Here is a 20,114-nt window from a genome sequence, read left to right as displayed (position 1 = left end):
ATGATCGCCAGCTGCACCGGTTAGTCCGCAATGGGCGTACCAAGTCAGCTAATCGGCTTAGGGCTGAGTGGCAGCAACTGACAAATGTGCCTGTATCCAGAAGGCTAGTCAACCAACGACTGGTTCAAGCAGGCTATCGTGCCAGGCGTCCCCTGAGAAAGCCATGCCTGACCAGACAACACCGCCAGCGCCGATTGCAGTGGGCCAGAGAGCACCGTCAATGGCAGCCAGGACACTGGAATCACGTGATCTTCAGTGACGAGTCTAGATTTCTGGTCTTTCGTCAAGATGGCCGCATCCGAGTGCGCAGACAAGTGCATGAAGCCTACAACAAAGATTGTATAGTGCCAAGAGTCCAAGCTGGAGGTGGGGGGGTGACCGTTTCGGCTGTTTTTCATGCAGGGGGCAAAACTGACCTGGTTGTTCTGAATGGAAACCTGAACCAGTTCAAGTACAGGGCCATTCTGGAAGAAACATTGCTTCCATTTGCTCATGCAGCCTTTCGAGGAAACTTTGTCTTCCAAGATGACAATGCACGGCCTCATCGTGCTCGCATGATCCAACACTTTCTTGCTGACTGTGGTGCAGAGCATATGGAGTGGCCTGCCATGTCCCCGGATATGAATCCGATAGAGAACTTGTGGGCAGAATTTACGCGTCAAATCGACCACTTGGACCAGCAACCGACCTCTGTGCGTGAATTGCAGCAGGCTATTGTCACTGCATGGCAAGCGATTCCTGTCCAAATCTTGGCAAATGTCGTGAACAGCATGCCTCAACGTGTACGTGCTCTCCTGAATGCTCGTGGGGGTTACACGAAGTACTGAACTGTAGTTTTACTGTCCGTAATCCCAGTCATGATTTAACTTTTGTTTTTGTTGAAAAATTTTTTGGCTCATGTGTAAAATAAAGAGATACTTCTGGAAAACGTACAGAAGTTTAACACAGTACTGTCCGTGAATTGAGTTCGATATCAGTTTGCATCACTTTCAAGGATCAATTTATTTGCTTCGAAATGTCAAATGTGGTTTTTGTTTCTTTAAAAGGTCACATTAACAAAATCTAGAATAATTTCAACATAATTCCAATGAACTTTTGGTTCTAAGTCATCTTGAAAAGTAAGTTCACCCCCACAAAAAATTATTCCATATTAAATGCCAAGTCTGTAGATACATACATATACAAAACAACAACAACATGCATTTTAAGGCCATTTTCCCTGCTGGAGCGGGGGTTAGCCATGACAATCTTCTCCATTTTGCCCTATTTTCTGTATCTTTCCTTGTTAACCCCGTTGCCCACATTTCTTCTTCCACCATCTTTAGCCAAGTCTTTCTCGGTCTTCCCCGTCCTCTACTTCCTTCTCCATTCATTTCCATCACACTTCTCAACCAGTCACTTTCATCCTTCCTTAACACGTGACCAAACCATCTCAACCTGTTCCTCTTCACAGCATCAATCATAGGCTCTATTCCCATCATCTTTCGCAATTTATCATTTGTCTTCCTCTCTCAACGATACTCCGCACATCCACCGAACCATTCACATTTCCACCCTTTCCAGCGTTCGTTGCTGCTCTACGTTCACTACCCATGTCTCGTTCCCATAAATCATAACACTTCTCACACATGCAGCAGACACCTTTCCCTTCAGCTTCAACGACACTCTCCTCCTCATCAGCACGTCACTCAGTTCCCGAAACTTCTTCCATGCACATCTCACTCCAGCAACCGTTGCCGAGTGGTCCACCTTCTCCATTCAGCACGTCTCCGAGGTAGCAAAATGTTTTCACACCTTCCAGCTTCACGCCGTCTCCAAGATCCAACTCAACATTTCCTCCAGCTGCAGCTACCTCTGTGCACACCTAACATTTGAATGTAGCTGCGACACTGGTTAATGACCCTCTCAGACCACTACAGTTTTGATGAACCCACTCAGCGCACATTGTACATTGAATGGAGTTCACTCTGACACCCTTCCTGCACACAGCACACGGCCACTTCCCAGTTCTTTCCACCTCACCACATGCTTTACCACTTGCCATCACCTTCATCTTTCCGATATTCACCTTCAGACCTTTTGTCTCCATACATTCCTTCCACTTGTTCATCTTCTCCTTCAGTCCATCCATACTTTCTGCAATCAACACCAGATCATCTGCATACAACAACTCACACGGTCAACCCTCCTTTACGTTCCGAGCCAGCACCTCCATCACAGCTACAAATAGTAGTGGACTTTGTACCGACCCATGATGCACTCCCACCTTCACCTCAAACTCACCACTGTTCCCCTCCTTGGTCCTTGCAGCTGTGCGCGCTCTTTTGTACATTGCCATCACTACTCTGAACAACCATTCCTCAACTCCTAACTTCCTCAATATCCATGTCAATACTTCGCGTGGAACCATATCGAATGCTTTCTCCAGATCAACAAACCCAAGAAACAACTTCTTCCTCTTCTCCATGTATTTCTCCTGCAACTGCCTCACAAAAAAGAGCGCGTCTGTCGTTCCTCTTCCTGGCATAAATCCCAACTGCATTTCGTCGATCTTCACTTTCTTCCTTATCCTCCTCTCCAACACCCTTTCCAATACCTTCATTCCATGCTCCAATAATTTTATCGCTTGGTACGAGCCACACTCCAGAGGGTCACCTTTCCCCTTGTACAAAGTGACAAGGGTACTCAATTCCCAATCCACTGGAATGCGGCCTTCTTTCACCACCAGATTACAGATCTCTGTCATTCCCTTCACACCCCAACTTCCTGCTGCCTTCAACATACAGTCACGTGAAAAATTAAGTACACCCCATGTAAAGTTTTGACTTTTTCAACATATTTGAACATACAGCTATTTGATCTTCATTTCAACAATATTGATAGATAAAGGTGATATAATATAACAAATATCATGAAACATTTACATTTTGTAGTCCATTGTATAATTTAAATAAACATAAATGCAAATTTCGCATGTGGAAAAAGTAAGTACACCCCTACATTTATCACGACTTCAAATACCTAAAATTAGAATCAGGTGCACCAGCTCAGGTGCAAATGATTAGAACATCGTTAGAGAGGATCTTGGAGGAACCTGTCTTATTTAAACCTCAGACATTTCGTTTGGTTTGCTCTTTGTTGTTGAAATGTGCAGCGTCACCATGCCAAGATCAAAAGAGCTCTCTGAGGCCTTCAGAAAGAAGGATATAGATGCCTACGAATCTCGGAAGGGATTTAAAAAGATCTCCAAACAATTTGAAATCAATCATTCGACTGTCCGGAAGATCATCTACAAGTGGAGGAGATTCCAAACAACTGCCAACTTGTTCAGGCTAGGCCGCCCCAGCAAGTTCAGCCCGCGAGCAGCCCGCAAGATGCTGAAAGAAGTCTCTAAGAACCCCAGAATGTCATCACGGGACCTGCAGGTAGCTCTTGCCACTGTTGATGTCAAAGTGCACGAATCTACCATTCGAAAGAGGCTGCACGAATTTGATCCACATAGGATGTGTGCCAGGAGGAAACCTTTGCTGTCCAGAAAGAACATCAGGGCAAGACTAACGTTTGCCAATGAACCAGCACTTCTGGAACAATGTGCTCTGGACAGTTGAGTCAAAGGTCGAGCTACTTGGCCACAGTACCAGAAGACATGTTTGGCGAAAACCAAAAACGGCATTTGAGCACAAGAACCTGATACCAACTGTAAAGCATGGTGGTGGAAATATTATGGTTTGGGGGCAGCATTGCTGCATTAGGGCCTGGGCAGCTCCCCATCATAAATCCATGATGAATTCTTCATTGTACCAGAGGGTGCTAGAGGATAATGTGAGGCCATCTGTTGGAAAGTTGAAGCTCAACCGAAGGTGGACCTTGCAACATGACAATGACCGTAAACATACCAGTAAATCCACCAAGGAATGGCTGAAAAGAAAGAAATGGAGGGTTCTGGAATGGCCAAGTCAAAACCCGGATCTAAATCCCATCGAGATGTTGTGGGGGGATTTGAAATGAGCTGTGCATGCAAGAAACCCCTCAAACATCGCACAGTTAGAAAAAATTCTGTATGGAGGAGTGGGCAAAAATTTCTCCCAGCCGATGTCAGAGACTGGCAGACAGTTATAAGAAACGCCCACTTGAAGTTGTTTCTGCCAAAGGGGGCAACACCACCTATTAGAGCTAAGGGTGTACTTACTTTTTCCACAAGTGAAATTTGCATTTATGTTTATTTAAATTATACAATGGACTACAAAATGTAAATGTTTCGTGATATTTGTTATATTATCGCACCTTTATCTATCAATATTGTTGAAATGAAGATAAAATAGCTGGATGTTGAAATATGTTGAAAAAGTCAAAACTTTACATGGGGTGTACTTACTTTTTCACGTGACTGTATCTCCTACAACTCCAGTCGGCCCTCCCACTTTTATACTCTTCATTGCTTTTATCGTTTCCTCAACTTCCTTCTCAGTTATCTTCTCTGCCGGTCTTAAACTGGGTTACTCTCTATGTTGCCATCCCATTCATTCTCTGTATTCAACAGCATTTCCATATATCTTTTCCATCTTCCTTTAATTCCATCTGGATCCACAATGATTTGGCCCACTTCATCCTTCAAGCAACTCACCCCCATCACATCACACCTCTCTTTCGCTATCTGCTTTGCAATCCTGAATACCGCTCTCTGACCCTTTTCCGAATCCAAGCGTTCTCCGACCATTTTCCTGCATGCCTCCTGCGCCTTTGCTACCTCTTTCTTTGCGGCCTTCTTGGCTGCCTTATAACTTTCATGCTCTGCTTTTTCTGCTCCCGTACCCTTCGCCTTCTGCCATTCCTTGAACTTCTTCATCTTCTCGTCAATCCTCTTTCCAACTTCATCATCCCACCACCATGTTTCCGAGTGCCTCGGTGGTCCTTTTGTCCATCCACATACCTCACCAATGGCTCCCAACACACTATCTTTCATTGACATCCAACCACTTTCAAGCTCAACCACATCATCCTCGACCATACTCAGCCTCTCTTTTAATGCCTCCCTTACTGTCACCTCTTTCAACCTCCACACCTTCATTCTCGGTTGGTACTTAACCCGCCGAGCTCTCCTTGAACCTTTCACCCTCATGTCGCAGACAACCAAGTTGTGCTGTGAAACAGCCTCCTCCCCCGGGATCACCTTTGTGTCCCAGAGGTGCCCCTTATCTCGCCTACGCACCATCAGGTAGTCAATGGTTGTCGTCGACCCACCTGACGTGTATGTAACAAGCTTATTATCGTCTTTCTGGAGCCGAGTATTGCAAATCAACAAAGCAGCTCCTCCAGCAAACTCCAAAATCCTTTCACCTTCTCCATTTCTCACACCATATGCGTAACACCCATGAACTCCCTCAAAACCGTCCATACCCCTTCCCACATATCCATTTAGGTCTCCTCCTACCACAACAACTTCCTCATCTTTCATGTTTTCCATCAAATTCTCTATCGCACACCAGAACTTGTCCTTGTCTTCATCGCTCCGACCAACCTGCGGAACATATCCTGAGACAACGTTCACCAAGAGCTTTCCAATCATCATTTTCACCATCATCAACCTATCACTCACTCCAGTCACACTCACCACACTGTCGACAAACTCCTCAGAAAACAGAACACCAACACTATTCACGCCCTCCGGGCACCCTTGCCCCACAAACTTGTATTTCTGTCCCTGCCTACCCTTCACCATTCTCACACCACTTCCCTTCCATCTCGTCTCTTGCACACAACATATGTCCACTCTTCTTCTGACCAATACTTCCACCACTTCTCCTGATCTCCCTGTCATTGTCCCTACATTCCATGTACCAAACCTCAGAAACTGATCTCCACTTCCGGCTGGACCCTGCCCATATGTAGTTATAATTGTCATGGTTCTCTTTTTGAGGCAATGTTTTTATGGCCGGATGTCCTTCCTGACGCCAACCCTCTTAGTCGCCTCTTACGACACGCAGGGATATGGTGTACCTATTCTAAACCAGGGTACACACCGGGAAACGTTTAAAACATTTTAATTCTGGGGGGGGGGGGGGGGGCAGCGTCAGCACAATGGCTGCGGGGGCCCGGCCAGCACCACACCATGGTGATCCAGTCAGCACCACACCACGTCGGCCCGGTCAGAGCCACCACGTCGGCCCGGACAGCGCCACCACGTCGGCCCGGACAGCGCCACACCACGTCGGCTCGGTCAGCACCACACCACGTTGGCCTGGTCAGCACTACACAACGTCGGCTTGGTCAGCACCACACTATGTCGGCCCGGTCAGCACCACACCACATCGGCCCGGTCAGCACCACACCACGTCGGCCCGGTCGGCCTGGAGCCTGGCACGAAGTCCAAGGACATCAGCACGTCGTCAGAAAACATCTCCGGTTGGTGCAAATCACTCGGTCAATGGCGCGAACCAGGCCCCGACACGCCCTTGTTCGCTCGGCCCCGATGAAGGCCTCGCTGGGTGTTCGCGAAACGGGCAAAATTGCCCAAGCCGTGCTGGAATTTGGCGGCGGAAGCCTTGCTCGCTCGGCCCCGATGAAGGCCTCGCTGGGTGTTCTCCAAGCAGGGCTAAAATCGCCCAAGCCGCGCTGGATTTCGGCGGCGGAAGCAGCCACGAAGCGACGATATTCGGTCGGGCTGTATGATTCTGTATGATTCGCTGTACGCTGTACGATTCGGTCCGGCTTTTTCACGTTGTCCGCTCTCTTCAATCTTCGTCCGGATAGGCAAGCCCGGTCAGCACCACACCAGGTCGGCCCGGTCAGCACCACACCACGTCGGCCCGGTCAGCACCACACCACGTCGGCCTCGTCAGCACCACATCATGTCGGCCTGGTCAGCACCACATCATGTCGGCCTGGTCAGCACCACATCATGTCGGCCTGGTCAGCACCACACCATGTCGGCCCGGTCAGCACCACACCACGTTGGCCCGGTCAGTACCACACCACTTCGGCCCGGTCAGCACCACACCACGTCGGCCCGGTCAGCACCACACCACGTCGGCCCGGTCAGCACCACACCACGTCGGCCCGGTCAGCACCACACCACGTCGGCCCGGTCAGCAACACACCACTTCGGCCTGGTCAGCACACCACGTCGGCCCGATCAGCACCACACTACATCGGCCCGGTCAGCACCACACCATGTCGGCCCGGTCGGCCCGGAACCTGGTGCGAAGTCCAAGGACATCAGCACGTCATCAGAAAACCGCTCCGGTTGGTGCGAATCACTCGGTCAATGGCGCGTACCAGGCCCCGACACGCCCTTGCTCGCTCGGCCCCGATGAAGGCCTCGCTGGGTGTTCTCCAAACGGGCAAAATTGCCCAAGCCGTGCTGGAATTTGGCGGCGGAAGCCTTGCTCGCTCGGCCCCGATGAAGGCCTCGCTGGGTGTTCTCCAAGCAGGGCTAAAATCGCCCAAGCCGTGCTGGAATTTGGCGGCGGAAGCCTTGCTCGCTCGGCCCCGATGAAGGCCTCGCTGGGTCTTCTCCAAACGTGTAAAATCGCCCAAGCCGTGCTGGATTTCGGCGGCGGAAGCAGCCACGAAGCGACGATATTCGGTCGGGCTGTACGATTCGGTCGGGCTTTTTCACGTTGTCCGCGCTCTTCAATCTTCGTCTGGATAGGCAAGCCCGGTCAGCACCACACCACGTCGGCCCGGTCAGCACCACACCATGTCGGCCCGGTCAGCACCACACCACGTTGGCCCAGTCATCACCACACCATGGCGGCCCGGTCAGCACCACACCACGTCGGCCCGGTCATCACCACTCCACGTCGGCCCAGTCATCACCACTCCACGTCGGCCCAGTCATCACCACACCACGGCGGCCCGGTCAGCACCACACTATGTCGGCCCGGTCAGCACCACACCCTTGGAAAGGACTTCGACGCTGTGGAGAGATCGAAGCAAGCCTCCGCTCGAGAGACCGGAACCGGAAGTTAAATATATATATTTATACATGACCGGTCAAAAGTTTTAGAACACTTCGATTTTTCCAGTTGTTATTGAAATTCACGCAGTTTAATGTCCAGTGAATAACCTGAAATGGTACAAATGTAAGCAGTAAACTGTTCCAGGTTAAAAAAACAAGATTAGGTTGGCAAAAACGGGAAAATTATGCAAATTGCACAGTTATATTGCATTGTAAAAAAATAGACCTTCTTCAGGAAAAAAGTAATGGGTTAACAACTTACAGCTGTTTGCAGCAATGTAAGGCTAGCATCACACCAAAGTAGTTCTATCCCGTTCTACCCCGTTCTAAAAGAAATACTAGAACGGGCTGTGATCACGGGTAGAATGCGTAGTTTGGCGTAAAATACGATGCGAGTTCGTTCATAAGCAGTCCTCAATACGTCTATCTCGTTCTTATCTCGTTCTTAGCCAGTCTGCAGTCCGTTTGTATCCAGTTCAGATCGTGTAAAAGTGCCCGTTCACCTCATGCCGACAACGTTTCGAAGCAGTTCAAGCCCTCCGTAGCCGTTCTCAACCCGTTCTTAACCAGTTCAACCTCGTTCTACCTCATTCTACCTCGTTCACAATATGTCCAAGCCAGTTCTAACTAATTCTTAACCTGACCAACTCGTTCGCACTACGTCCTCATCTCGTCCCTAGTGCGTGTGTACTCGCATCCTGGCCCGTCCTGGCCCGACTGCTATGAATACCGAGCGCGTTGTAGCCAGTCCTCATTCAAGTTCAGGGCTCCGAGCTGTACACATCTACAATACAATCTCCGATCATCATGCCTCCAAAGAGAAGTCGATTCAGAAAGACAGGGCGAGCGAAGCACAAATAGCCCTGCAGAAGGCCATGCAGATCCCCCTGAAGTTGCTGAGACTATTGAGCCTGCCCATGGAGGTCCAATTCAAGAGAGGGAGACGGAGAGAGCTGTATCCCCTGGAGCCTCTGATGCCTCCAAGTCAGATGGGGATATGTCTGAGGAAGAAGCAGATCAGACTCAGAAGGCCAAGAAAAAGAAAGCAAAGACCCACACCCATCTCACCATAGAGCAACAAGAATCCATGGTTGAGTGGTTGAAGGCCCATGAAGTACTCTATAACAAAAAGCTCCAGGCCTATAAAGACATGAAGAAAAAGGCCTTCCTGTGGCAGCAGCAAGCTGAGTTGTTGAATGTAAACGTTGATGAGCTCAAGATATGGTATACCAGCCTCCGCACCCGCACCCTCCATGCTCACTAACCCGGTCGGTGTGCACACGTACTGAAATTTATGTCCGACTGCACCACGTCGTAACACGTCCCTAGTAGGTTCGAAGTACGGCAATTCTGTGCGTAGTACGTCTATCTCGTTTTAAGTACGTTGTCAATCCGTCTAATTGGAGAACGGGATGGACGGGATAAAATTTTGACCAGGCTCAAAGTTCTAGAGCACCCTCCCCGTCCGAGCCCGTCCATGAAGTTCGTAAAAAGACTGTAAATAGTTGCTACTACGTCCACTACGTTCATACACAGTTGGAGCCCGTTCGACAACATTTTCACGAACGTATTGAGAACTAGTTTGGTGTGATGGGGGTATAAGTAAATTAAGCTTTGAAAGTTGATGCAAACAATTCCTACAGGTGTCCCAACCTCTGCGGATTACTTGATTACAAACCCCCTGTCTTTATAAAAGCAGTATTGGAACAGACTGTTATTACACCCTCTGAAGCATTATTTGGACAATATTGCACTGCAGGAAGTAGTACATTTGAAACTGGAGGAAACTCTGACAGGAAGAGTTCTGGCAGACCCAAAGCCACAACGGAATCAGAAGACAAGTTTCTGAGAGTCAACAGCTTGCGTGATAGGCGGCTCACAAGCAGGACAACAGCAGGACAACAGCAGGACAGGACAACAGCTTCAAGCACAGCTTAACACTGGTCGAAGTAAGCAAGTCTCAGTTTCAACTGTGAAGAGAAGACTTCGAGCTGCAGGTTTGACAGGTCGAGTGGCAGTAAGAAAACCATTGCAAAGATGGCAAAATAAGAAAAAGAGGCTTGCCTGGCCATGAAGCACCACCAGTGGACTACTGAAGACTGGAGGAAGGTCTAATGGACCGATGAATCAAAATTTGAAATATTTGGTTCATCACGCAGGGTTTTTGTACGCCGTCGAGTCGGCGAAAGGATGGTTCCTCAGTGTGTGACACCAACTGTCAAACATGGAGGAGGAAGCATGATGGTCTGGGGCTCTTTTGCTGGACCCAGAGTCGGCAACTTGCACAGAGTGACTGGCACCCTGAACCAAAAGGGCTTTACAGCATTTTGCAGCGCCATGCAATACCCTCTGGTTTACGCCTCGTTGGTCAGGGGTTCATCCTACAGCAAGATAATGACCCTAAACACACCTTCAGGCTGTGTCAAAACTACCTTCGAGGAAAAGAACAAGACGTTAGGCTTCAAATCATGGAATGGCCAGCACAGCCTCCAGACTTAAACCCCATCGAGCTGGTTTGGGATGAACTGGACAGAAGGGTGAAAGCAAAGCAACCCACAAGTGCAACACATTTGTGGGAACTTCTGCAACAGTGTTGGGAAGAACTTCCCGAAAAATATTTGATTCCCATTGTCGACAGAATGCCACGAGTGTGTTCAGCGGTTATATCTGCAAAAGGTGGCTACTTTGAGTCAAAAATTTAAATTAAATTTTGTTAAACAAAATGATTCTCTGATTTATTTTTTATCTCCAATTGTTTATTTCTTCTATGCTTAATTTCAGAGTACATTGAGACATTAAACTGCATAAATTTCAATAAAAACTGGAAAAATTGAGGTGTTCTAAAACTTTTGCCCGGTCGTGTATTTGTATACAAATAAGTGTACAATCACTCGTCGATACCTAAGCTACCAACCTGTCCTGCCAATGTACATGAACTCCTCCATCCCAAAAACTTAAAGGTGCCTAACTAATTCCCGTTTAACCTGATCTGCTGTTTCTGCTGCCACTCACATATATATATGCCCACACTCACACACCCATGCATGTATGTATACATACCCTCACACACATAGACGTGCATACATTCACACAGAAAAATACACACACTCACATATACTTAACACACACAACACACACAACACACACACCTCATCCATCCAATTCCAAAAGCCACATATATTATGAATCGAATTATAACCACATCGAATAAACCCACATGTACTGTACTTGATATCCAATTATTGAGTTGAGAGGGTTTCTTTTTCAGCGAAGAAAAAACTTTTGTGTTGTACACCATAACTTATTTGATGAATGAAAATGTATTGTTACGGACCGCGGATAAGATGTTGGTTTTTGCCGAGCGGAGGCCCCGCGGCCCTAACAGTTACCCCGATTAACCCGATTCCCGAACGTTGGCCGGATCGCGCCACAGATATTCAATGGGGAAAAGACAAAGGCGACGCGGATGTGAAGAAGAAGAAGACAGAAGTAGGGAATACGAATATAATTTATTTACTATGTACAGGCTCAAAAAAACCAAGGAGAAGGAAGGATAATAAAATAAAATAGACAGAGGGATGGACCAGAAGGACACAGTGAAAATCGCTAGCTTATCTATGCAGTCTTACTTAACCCAAGGACAGAACAAACAAGGACAGACTCACGTGGGGAATGATGATAGAACTGGTGGGAGGTGGATGGCTGGAGGGAGAGGAAGGTCCAACGGGCCCTGCAGCACGATCGGCGCGTTTCGCAGCCGCCGCTCCTTTGCGGCCCTGCTCAAAACCGCCGTCCAGGCCCCAAGCGGCTGTTGTTGCTGCTGTGGCTGCTGCTCCTCTGTGGACGTCGCGTGCTTTGCCAGGACTCGTCTGACTCGTCTGGTCCAAACCCTCAACTCAACAATACTCTTGCACGTCTCCCTGTCCAACCACTCTTTCTCTCTTGGTCCAACCACTCTTTCTCTTTCTTGGTCCAACCACTCTTTCTCTCTCTTGGATCCAATCACTCCTCACCACCGACAACTACCTCTCTCTTGGTCCAACCACTCCTCACCACCGACAACTCTTTCTCTCTCTTGATCCAATCACTCCTCACCACCGACAACTACCTCTCTCTTGGTCCAACCACTCCTCACCACCGACAACTCACAACTACCTTGCGTCTTGCGCGCGCGCCTTTATAGCGCCTCCTGCGATCAAGCCGCCGGCCTTCAGGACACGCCCATCGGTGTGCTCACCTCGGCCCTGGTTGGTCGCGCGACCCTCTGGCTCCGCCCCTGATGACGACGGGCGGGTACGCCCTTCTTCCCCGACCCGAGCACATGTTCAATGATGGTTTTGGAGGGGATGTAATTGGCAATCGAGGCTTGGCAATGACGAAAGGGGGATGTGAAAGGAAATGGAGATTTTGGGAATGAGGATTGAAAGGGGATCTATCTTATTTCACTTGGTGCAATGGAGTGTCATCTTAATGGAAGACAAGGCCTTACCCTAATACACATAATAAAGATATAAATATTGAACAGGGGTATTCTATGATTGGCTGACGTGTATGCTTTATGGACTAATTATGGGACGCCCTTTGACCTTTATACATAACTGGAGTAAGGAGGGTCCAGAATAAGCAATATTAATAAAACACACAATAAAAAAAATACAATCCTCATATCCACAACACTGCACCCTCCTCCTCTTAGGCACGTCCCGGGCCTATAACTTTAATTTAGTGTGACACGTAGGTGTAGTTCCCTCTACATTTAACCTGACCCTGAGTGCGACAGTTTTAAAACATAAATAAATATGTCCCGCTGCTCCATTGCACCCTGCCTAACAGATTCACGCCCACAGCTAACCGAATTGCGGAATGGTCTTCAAACTATACACTGACGGTGGGGAGCATTATTTACAATGGCTCTGCTTTTATTTACAAAACTAACCCAGGACCTGTGATTGTTCTTTCTGGGGGGAGACAGTCTGCTCTGCATCGACGCACCATGAAAGCACCCTCAAGCACCAAAGCACCCTCAAGCACCAATCGGTGCACAGTCATCATTGTTCAATAAAATAAAAACAACAAACAAACCCCTAACCCTGCAGGTGGTCTCTTGCTCTTCAGCTCCCTCTGCTGGCTATTACTCTCTTCCAGATGTTGTCATCGTCCTTTGCTGGCGGCCTATTTGTATTACAATAAAATGCACCCAACTTGTCCTTTTTTAAATATTTATGGCCCTCAGGGGGCCGACTATGTATGGTTCACCTGTGCGGCATCGGTGCCCCGTGGCCAAGGTCCGCCAGCAAGATTTCGGGCCTTCATGGCCGGTTCCAGCAGAGGGGCCAAGCCCCAACCCACGGGGTCCATAAGTGGTGCTCGGCCACAGACATGTGGTCCATAATGTGGTGCATCGATGCAGACAGCTGGTTCTGGGAGTTCCGGGTGCACAATGGTGGACTCACGCACGCTCCCCTCGGCGCCCAGTGGCGCACAGGTCCTCATGTGGGAGACAAAGGGTGGGAAAGACAGATGAGCGAGGGGTAAGGTCACAAGGGTACACATCAATCAAGGCAATGCAAGGCGAAGTGCGTACGGAGAGCGAAGTGAGAAAGCTCGTCCCTACCGTACGTCACCCCCCCTGTCACCTACTCTACCCTTGCCCTTACCCCATATTTACAAAATCTACACATTTACAAATCCGTCACTACTGTCACGTCTTCCCCATATTTCTTCTATTCCAAATTCGTCACCACAATCCCTCTAGCCAAAATTTGCCATCACCCAATTCATCATCAATCCTCATAAGGAGGAAGAGATGGAACAACAAAGCACAATCTCACACCCACGACATGATGCGTTTCACATTCCAAACATCTGCACAATAAAAATTAAAACAACCTGGCATGGTGTGGAGGTACGTCATCCCAGGTGAGTGGATGTAGATGGTGCAAGGAGATTTCCATCCTAACTACCTTCTAAATGACTTTAACACACTTTACACTACCCGGGGTCTTTCCCTTCCAATCCATTGGCCATCTTACACTATGGGTTCTAAAAACCAATTCCCATTGACTAAACTGTGGTGCTTCTCAATTTGGGGTCTCACTCCCCCGATTCAGCTCCCTGTGCCCTTGCACAATTTCTGGGCTGGGTCGTGCAGCTCTCCCAGCAGGTCTACCCACCTGCACACCTCCACCACTGTAGTTGCCTCCGAGCTTACCTGCTCCTTACCTAACCTATCTAACTGGGGAAGGCCCCTTCTGGCTCTGTCACCCCTCGGTGCCCTCTGGCACTGGGCTACCCGGGTCCGTCCTCCGGATCCTCGGGCCCCATCCACAACAACTCTACCGGCTCCCAGAGCCCACCTGCGGCCTCACCTGGCCGACATCCTCACAGTGGTGGAGTGCCCAAACCAACGACACACACTAACAGGCTACACGCCCAGCCATTTCCACAACACTAATGCACCCATCCAAATACCATTCTTTCACCCACACCACAGATGCCAATATCCAACCACAATTTACCTGTACCCTCTACCTAACACTTAAACTACCCTCCCCGGGTATTCGTGATGGGGGTCCACTCTTCCCCCATTCACACCTTCGCACCATCCACTCCAATCCATAGTTTCCACCATACTCACTCCACGACCATCCATTCCAATACTCCATATATTCCACACTCCATGTATTTCACACTCCATGTATTTCGCACGACCATTCTCCATACACCTGTTGTTGCACACCTGTGCAATCACACCTGGTGCCACCTGCACCCTTCTTCCTTCCTGGACCATTTGGTCAACACAAAACACATCACCCCCTCATACACTGCTCCATCCACCTGTTCAGTTGCACACCTGTGCAATCACACCTGTTCCTTACACACTTTTCACAATACACTTCTGAATACACCTCCAACACTCACACGGCATCATCTAATCTACCTGTTGCCCTGCTAACTTAGTGCTCCCCGTCTTCCCTTTAAACTAAGCACATACCACGTCATTATCATCCACTCTAATCTACCTGCGTCCCCACTACAGGTATCATTGTCACTACCTAATCTTAACGTTACCTATTGTCATCTTCTCTAGATCCCTATCATTATATCCTAACCCTCCCGGGCTAGTTTTCACTGCCATAAACCCCATAACCTAGTGCTCCTTTGCCTCCGCTGTGAGAGATGGCAGAGTTGCCATCCCACCACATCGGGTATCTTTCACTATAAATTTTGCTCACCAAATTCCAACCAATCAAAAATTTTCCAATTACTGCCAATTCTATTCACTTTTCTAAATTTCGGATCAAAAACTATCACTATCACCATCATCACAGTCCGCTATATCCTAGCCTCGGTGCGTCATGACATCATTAAACTCGGCTTCGCAAAGCCGAGCAATGAATTCGGGTGGTTTGGTCGCCTGCAGTTGGATCCGTCCGGCTTTCACGACTCTGGGGAGGAGGCATGCTCGGGCCGAGGTTCCACGCATCATCGCGGCTCGGTACCTTGCGGTCCCGGGCCCGATGACTGAGGCTCGCCCGGTCGGAACCCCGTCCCCGCGAGGGGGCACCGTGCCGCTTCCTCCCACTCGCCCTTGAACCGGACCGGTCGCCTCGCCCGACAAGGCCCGGACTCGACCGTGCGGAGCGGGCCCAAGCCCGAATCAGCAATGACGCTTCGATGCGAAGCGACGCAGCTTCGATCCGCGCCGGGCCTGGCATCCAACAAAGTGCACCGTGCCCCGAGTGCTCGCATCGGCTATCCGTCGCCCTAAACGCTAACCCGTCCAACGTCGATGCTTTACTCGCATGCCCACACGCACACGCGACCCTTTTGACCCTCACAAAACCCGGCGTTCCAACGCCGTCCGTACATTCCACCAACGCACTCCCTGTTACACACCACACCTCTCGTGCACACTCACCGTTCGCACACTCTTAACACACCTCGCGCACCGTCTTGCGCACTCTCCCCACTCGGTACGTACTCCGTACCACTCACCATGGGCGTGCTCTCTTGCATCCACCCACTAACGCGCTCAGATGGGCTCTCTCGCACTCGCGCTACCACCAACTCAGGTGTGCTTCCTCGCACACGTTCCACCACCACCTTACTCTCCGTGTCACACTCACCCTCGCACGTACACTCCGTATTGCTCTCACTCCCTGTGTCACACTCCGTACACCCCGACGTGCATTCTCGCTCGCACTCGGTATCACACTCGCGCTTCGTAACACGCTCACCCCTTGACGCACACTTCGTATTGCTCTCACTCTCTGTGTCACACTCCGTACACCCCGACGTGCATTCTCGCTCGCACTCGGTATCACACTCGCGCTTCGTAACACGCTCACCCCTTGACGCACACTTCGTATTGCTCTCACTCCCTGTGTCACACTCCGTACACCCCGACGTGCATTCTCGCTCGCACTCAGTATCACACTCGCTCTTCGTAACACGCTCACCCCTTGACGCACACTTCGTATTGCTCTCACTCCCTGTGTCACACTCCGTACACCCCGACGTGCATTCTCGCTCGCACTCGCGCTTCGTAACACGCTCACCCCTTGACGCACACTTTTTTTTCACTCGCGTGCTATTTCCACTCATACGGGACCCTTCACCAACGCCCGGGTGCCATATTGACCCCAATCGCACGACAATTCTTTTGTCGCCAAACATCCTTCTACAAAATCTCCCCGCACAATACACAGCACGACTCACCTGGGGGAGCCTCCTCCTTCGCTCCAACACCACCTGCAAACTTTCATTGGTGTTATTAAGCACAGCATCGTGATGTGAGCAGGGACTTTGCACATTTTCCATTCTTCCTCCGATTGTTGCTTTTTTAAGTCCCCGGTCTCTCCAATTTCAACTATACCCATAATTTCTTTGTTCACCTCGACGACCGCTGGCTTTAATAAAATCCCCTCTACCTCAGCGGTCGCCGGCTGCCCCAAACCCCGTGTCGCGATTTCTACCCCCGTCATTGTACCCGCGCTTTCCTCCGCCTCGCTCAACCAGCGCTTCTCGACCCGCGTTACCTCCTCGTGCACCCCTGGGACCTGCTCGCTCAACCCGCGGTCTCTGTCCCTCTCCGCTTCCCTTACTTCATATGCGACTCTGTCCCTCGCCAGTCCCTCATTTACTTCTTTGGCCTGGGCAGTTATGTCCTTCAATTCGTCCCCTTTTATTCTATTACAACACCCTTCAATTAGATTTCCCAATTTTTCTCTCCGAGCCCTCCTTTCGTCCCTCATTTCTTCCATTTCCCTGCTAAATTTCTTCCTTTCTTCCCTCTGCTCGGCCATGTATGCCAGGCATTGTGTCATGAATAGGCCCCAGTCTGTTGGCACCGCGGGCTCGGCTGCCGCGCGCTCGTACGAGGCGCCATTTTGCGCCTCTTCAACCACGTGCGCGAGAGCGCAATTTTGTGCGCCTGATACTCCCTCAACCACCTCCTCATTGTTCTCCTCCTCTCTTTCCTCCACATACATTTCCCCGAGGTCCTGGGTCGATTCTACCCCGCCTATCTCTCCCACCGACATCCCGTCGCCTTGGCCAGCCATGGCGCGATTTCAAAATTCGGGTTTTGTAAAACAAAACAAATTTATAGCTCGTAATTTTGAGCGCGTTAAGCGTGCTTCGGGTCCGACCCTGCTCCCGACACCAATTGTTACTGCCAATACTACAATTGGTGTTCCAAAATTTGGGCTAAATAAATTTAGTCCCAGGTCCGAATCCGACACACCTGACACCAATTGTTACGACCGCGGATAAGATGTTGGTTTTTGCTGAGCGGAGGCCCCGCGGCCCTAACAGTTACCCCGATTAACCAGATTCCCGAACGTTGGCCGGATCGCGCCACAGATATTCAATGGGGAAAAGACAAAGGCGACACGGATGTGAAGAAGAAGAAGACAGAAGTAGGGAATACGAATATAATTTATTTACTATGTACAGGCTCAAAAAAACCAAGGAGAAGGAAGGATAATAAAATAAAATAGACAGAGGGACGGACCAGAAGGACACAGTGAAAATCGCTAGCTTATCTATGCAGTCTTACTTAACCCAAGGACAGAACAAACAAGGACAGACTCACGCGGGGAATGATGATAGAACTGGCGGGAGGTGGATGGCTGGAGGGAGAGGAAGGTCCAACGGGCCCTGCAGCACGATCGGCGCGTTTCGCAGCCACCGCTCCTTCGCGGCCCTGCTCAAAACCGCCGTCCAGGCCCCAAGCGGCTGTTGTTGCTGCTGTGGCTGCTGCTCCTCTGTGGACGTCGCGTGCTTTGCCAGGACTCGTCTGACTCGTCTGGTCCAAACCCTCAACTCAACAATACTCTTGCACGTCTCCCTGTGCAACCACTCTTTCTCTCTTGGTCCAACCACTCTTTCTCTTTCTTGGTCCAACCACTCTTTCTCTCTCTTGATCCAATCACTCCTCACCACCGACAACTACCTCTCTCTTGGTCCAACCACTCACCACCGACAACTCTTTCTCTCTCTTGATCCAATCACTCCTCACCACCGACAACTACCTCTCTCTTGGTCCAACCACTCCTCACCACCGACAACTCTTTCTCTCTCTTGATCCAATCACTCCTCACCACTGACAACTCACAACTACCTTGCGTCTTGCGCGCGCGCCTTTATAGCGCCTCCGGCGATCAAGCCGCCCGCCTTCAGGACACGCCCATCGGTGTGCTCACCTCGGCCCTGGTTGGTCGCGCGACCCTCTGGCTCCGCCCCTGATGACGACGGGCGGGTACGCCCTTCTTTCCCGACCCGAGCACATGTTCAATGGTGGTTTTGGAGGGGATGTAATTGGCAATCGAGGCTTGGCAATGACGAAAGGGGGATGTGAAAGGAAATGGAGATTTTGGGAATGGGAATGAGGAATGAAAGGGGATCTATCTTATTTCACTTGGTGCAATGGAGTGTCATCTTAATGGAAGACAAGGCCTTACCCTAATACACATAATAAAGATATAAATATTGAACAGGGGTATTCTATGATTGGCTGACGTGTATGCTTTATGGACTAATTATGGGACGCCCTTTGACCTTTATACATAACTAGAGTAAGGAGGGTCCAGAATAAGCAATATTAATAAAACACACAATAAAAAAAATACAATCCTCATATCCACAACAGTATTTTATTAGTTTTGAGTCAAACCTTGGTTATTTGCATCAGTTAGTGCTTGTTTGGAATATGCTTATTATGCAAATGTCAGTATTCGTTTGCAACGATTGTTTAGGATTCGGTCACAAATACATTTGTTTTGCTTCTTTGCAGACGTCACATGACAAGACTCACTTCAATGTGGGAAACAGTCCACCAACCTTTGGAAGGGAAACATTGGTTTCCCTTCTGACTGCGATGCTTCGGGAGGATCCATTGGACAGGCTCACTATGACGGTGAAGGATTGACACAGTTTTCAACTGCAGTATTTTATTTGCATGAACAAGAATGTCAAACACATGCTGAGATTGCTGACCTCCTGTTATTGTGGATCAAAATGCAATTGCTCATTGGTGGAGGTGTTTCCTGATCGTGTTTAAATTTGATTCTAACACATCCGTTGCTTTGCAGGAGATTGTGAACCACGCTTGGTTCAAGGAAAATCACCCGTGGAATTTTAAGGTAACCGGCACTCCTTTTTTTTCTCTTTTTACATCTTCCAATCTTATAGTTTCTCTGCAAAATGGAGTCTCATGGAAGAGCATCCTGATAGAGTATGTGAACTGATAATATGGAATCAGGGCAAGTCTTGAACAAAATCAACACTAACTTCCGGTTCCAGGTCCGACTGCGTTAGAGTTGAATCGTGCCATTTGTCTTTCCAGTTTATCAAAGCTAAGGGTTCAGACGAGATCCCTTGTCTTTAAAGTGTAATTCTAAAGAGTTTTCTAAAGGGTAATTCTGGAGGGTTCCAAAGGTTAATTCTAAAGGTTTCTTTCTGAAGCATATATATTTGATTACAACGGCTTCACCGCTGGTAGACTTTAAGACTTGTTTTGTTTTTCTTAGGAAACACTCGCTTCTCCATATATCCACATGTGCACCCACTCACGTCACCACAGCACCAACGCTGGTAACTTGCAGCGGTTCATGTACACCGGAGGCCTACGAGGCCTCAGAATTAAACC

The 20,114-nt window shown here is 49.2% G+C and overlaps 1 protein-coding gene across 1 annotated transcript in view; it reads left to right on the top strand.

The window, feature by feature from the left end:
• Positions 1-20,114, top strand: part of LOC137418386 (putative serine/threonine-protein kinase MARK-C) — a 98,268-nt gene that overhangs the window by 55,937 nt on the left and 22,217 nt on the right. The window contains exons 16-17 of the mRNA XM_078769012.1: positions 19,260-19,382; positions 19,558-19,608. Coding sequence (XP_078625138.1) covers positions 19,260-19,382; positions 19,558-19,608 — 174 coding nt within the window. The remainder of the gene's footprint in view (positions 1-19,259; positions 19,383-19,557; positions 19,609-20,114) is intronic.

The sequence above is a fragment of the Myxine glutinosa genome, unplaced genomic scaffold, assembly GCF_964187855.1.
Source record: "Myxine glutinosa unplaced genomic scaffold, kmMyxGlut1.1 SCAFFOLD_893, whole genome shotgun sequence".
NCBI classification, from domain to species: Eukaryota; Metazoa; Chordata; class Myxini; order Myxiniformes; family Myxinidae; genus Myxine; species Myxine glutinosa.
Note: the sequence above shows the minus strand (reverse complement) of the source record. Positions and strands in the feature narration are given on the sequence as shown.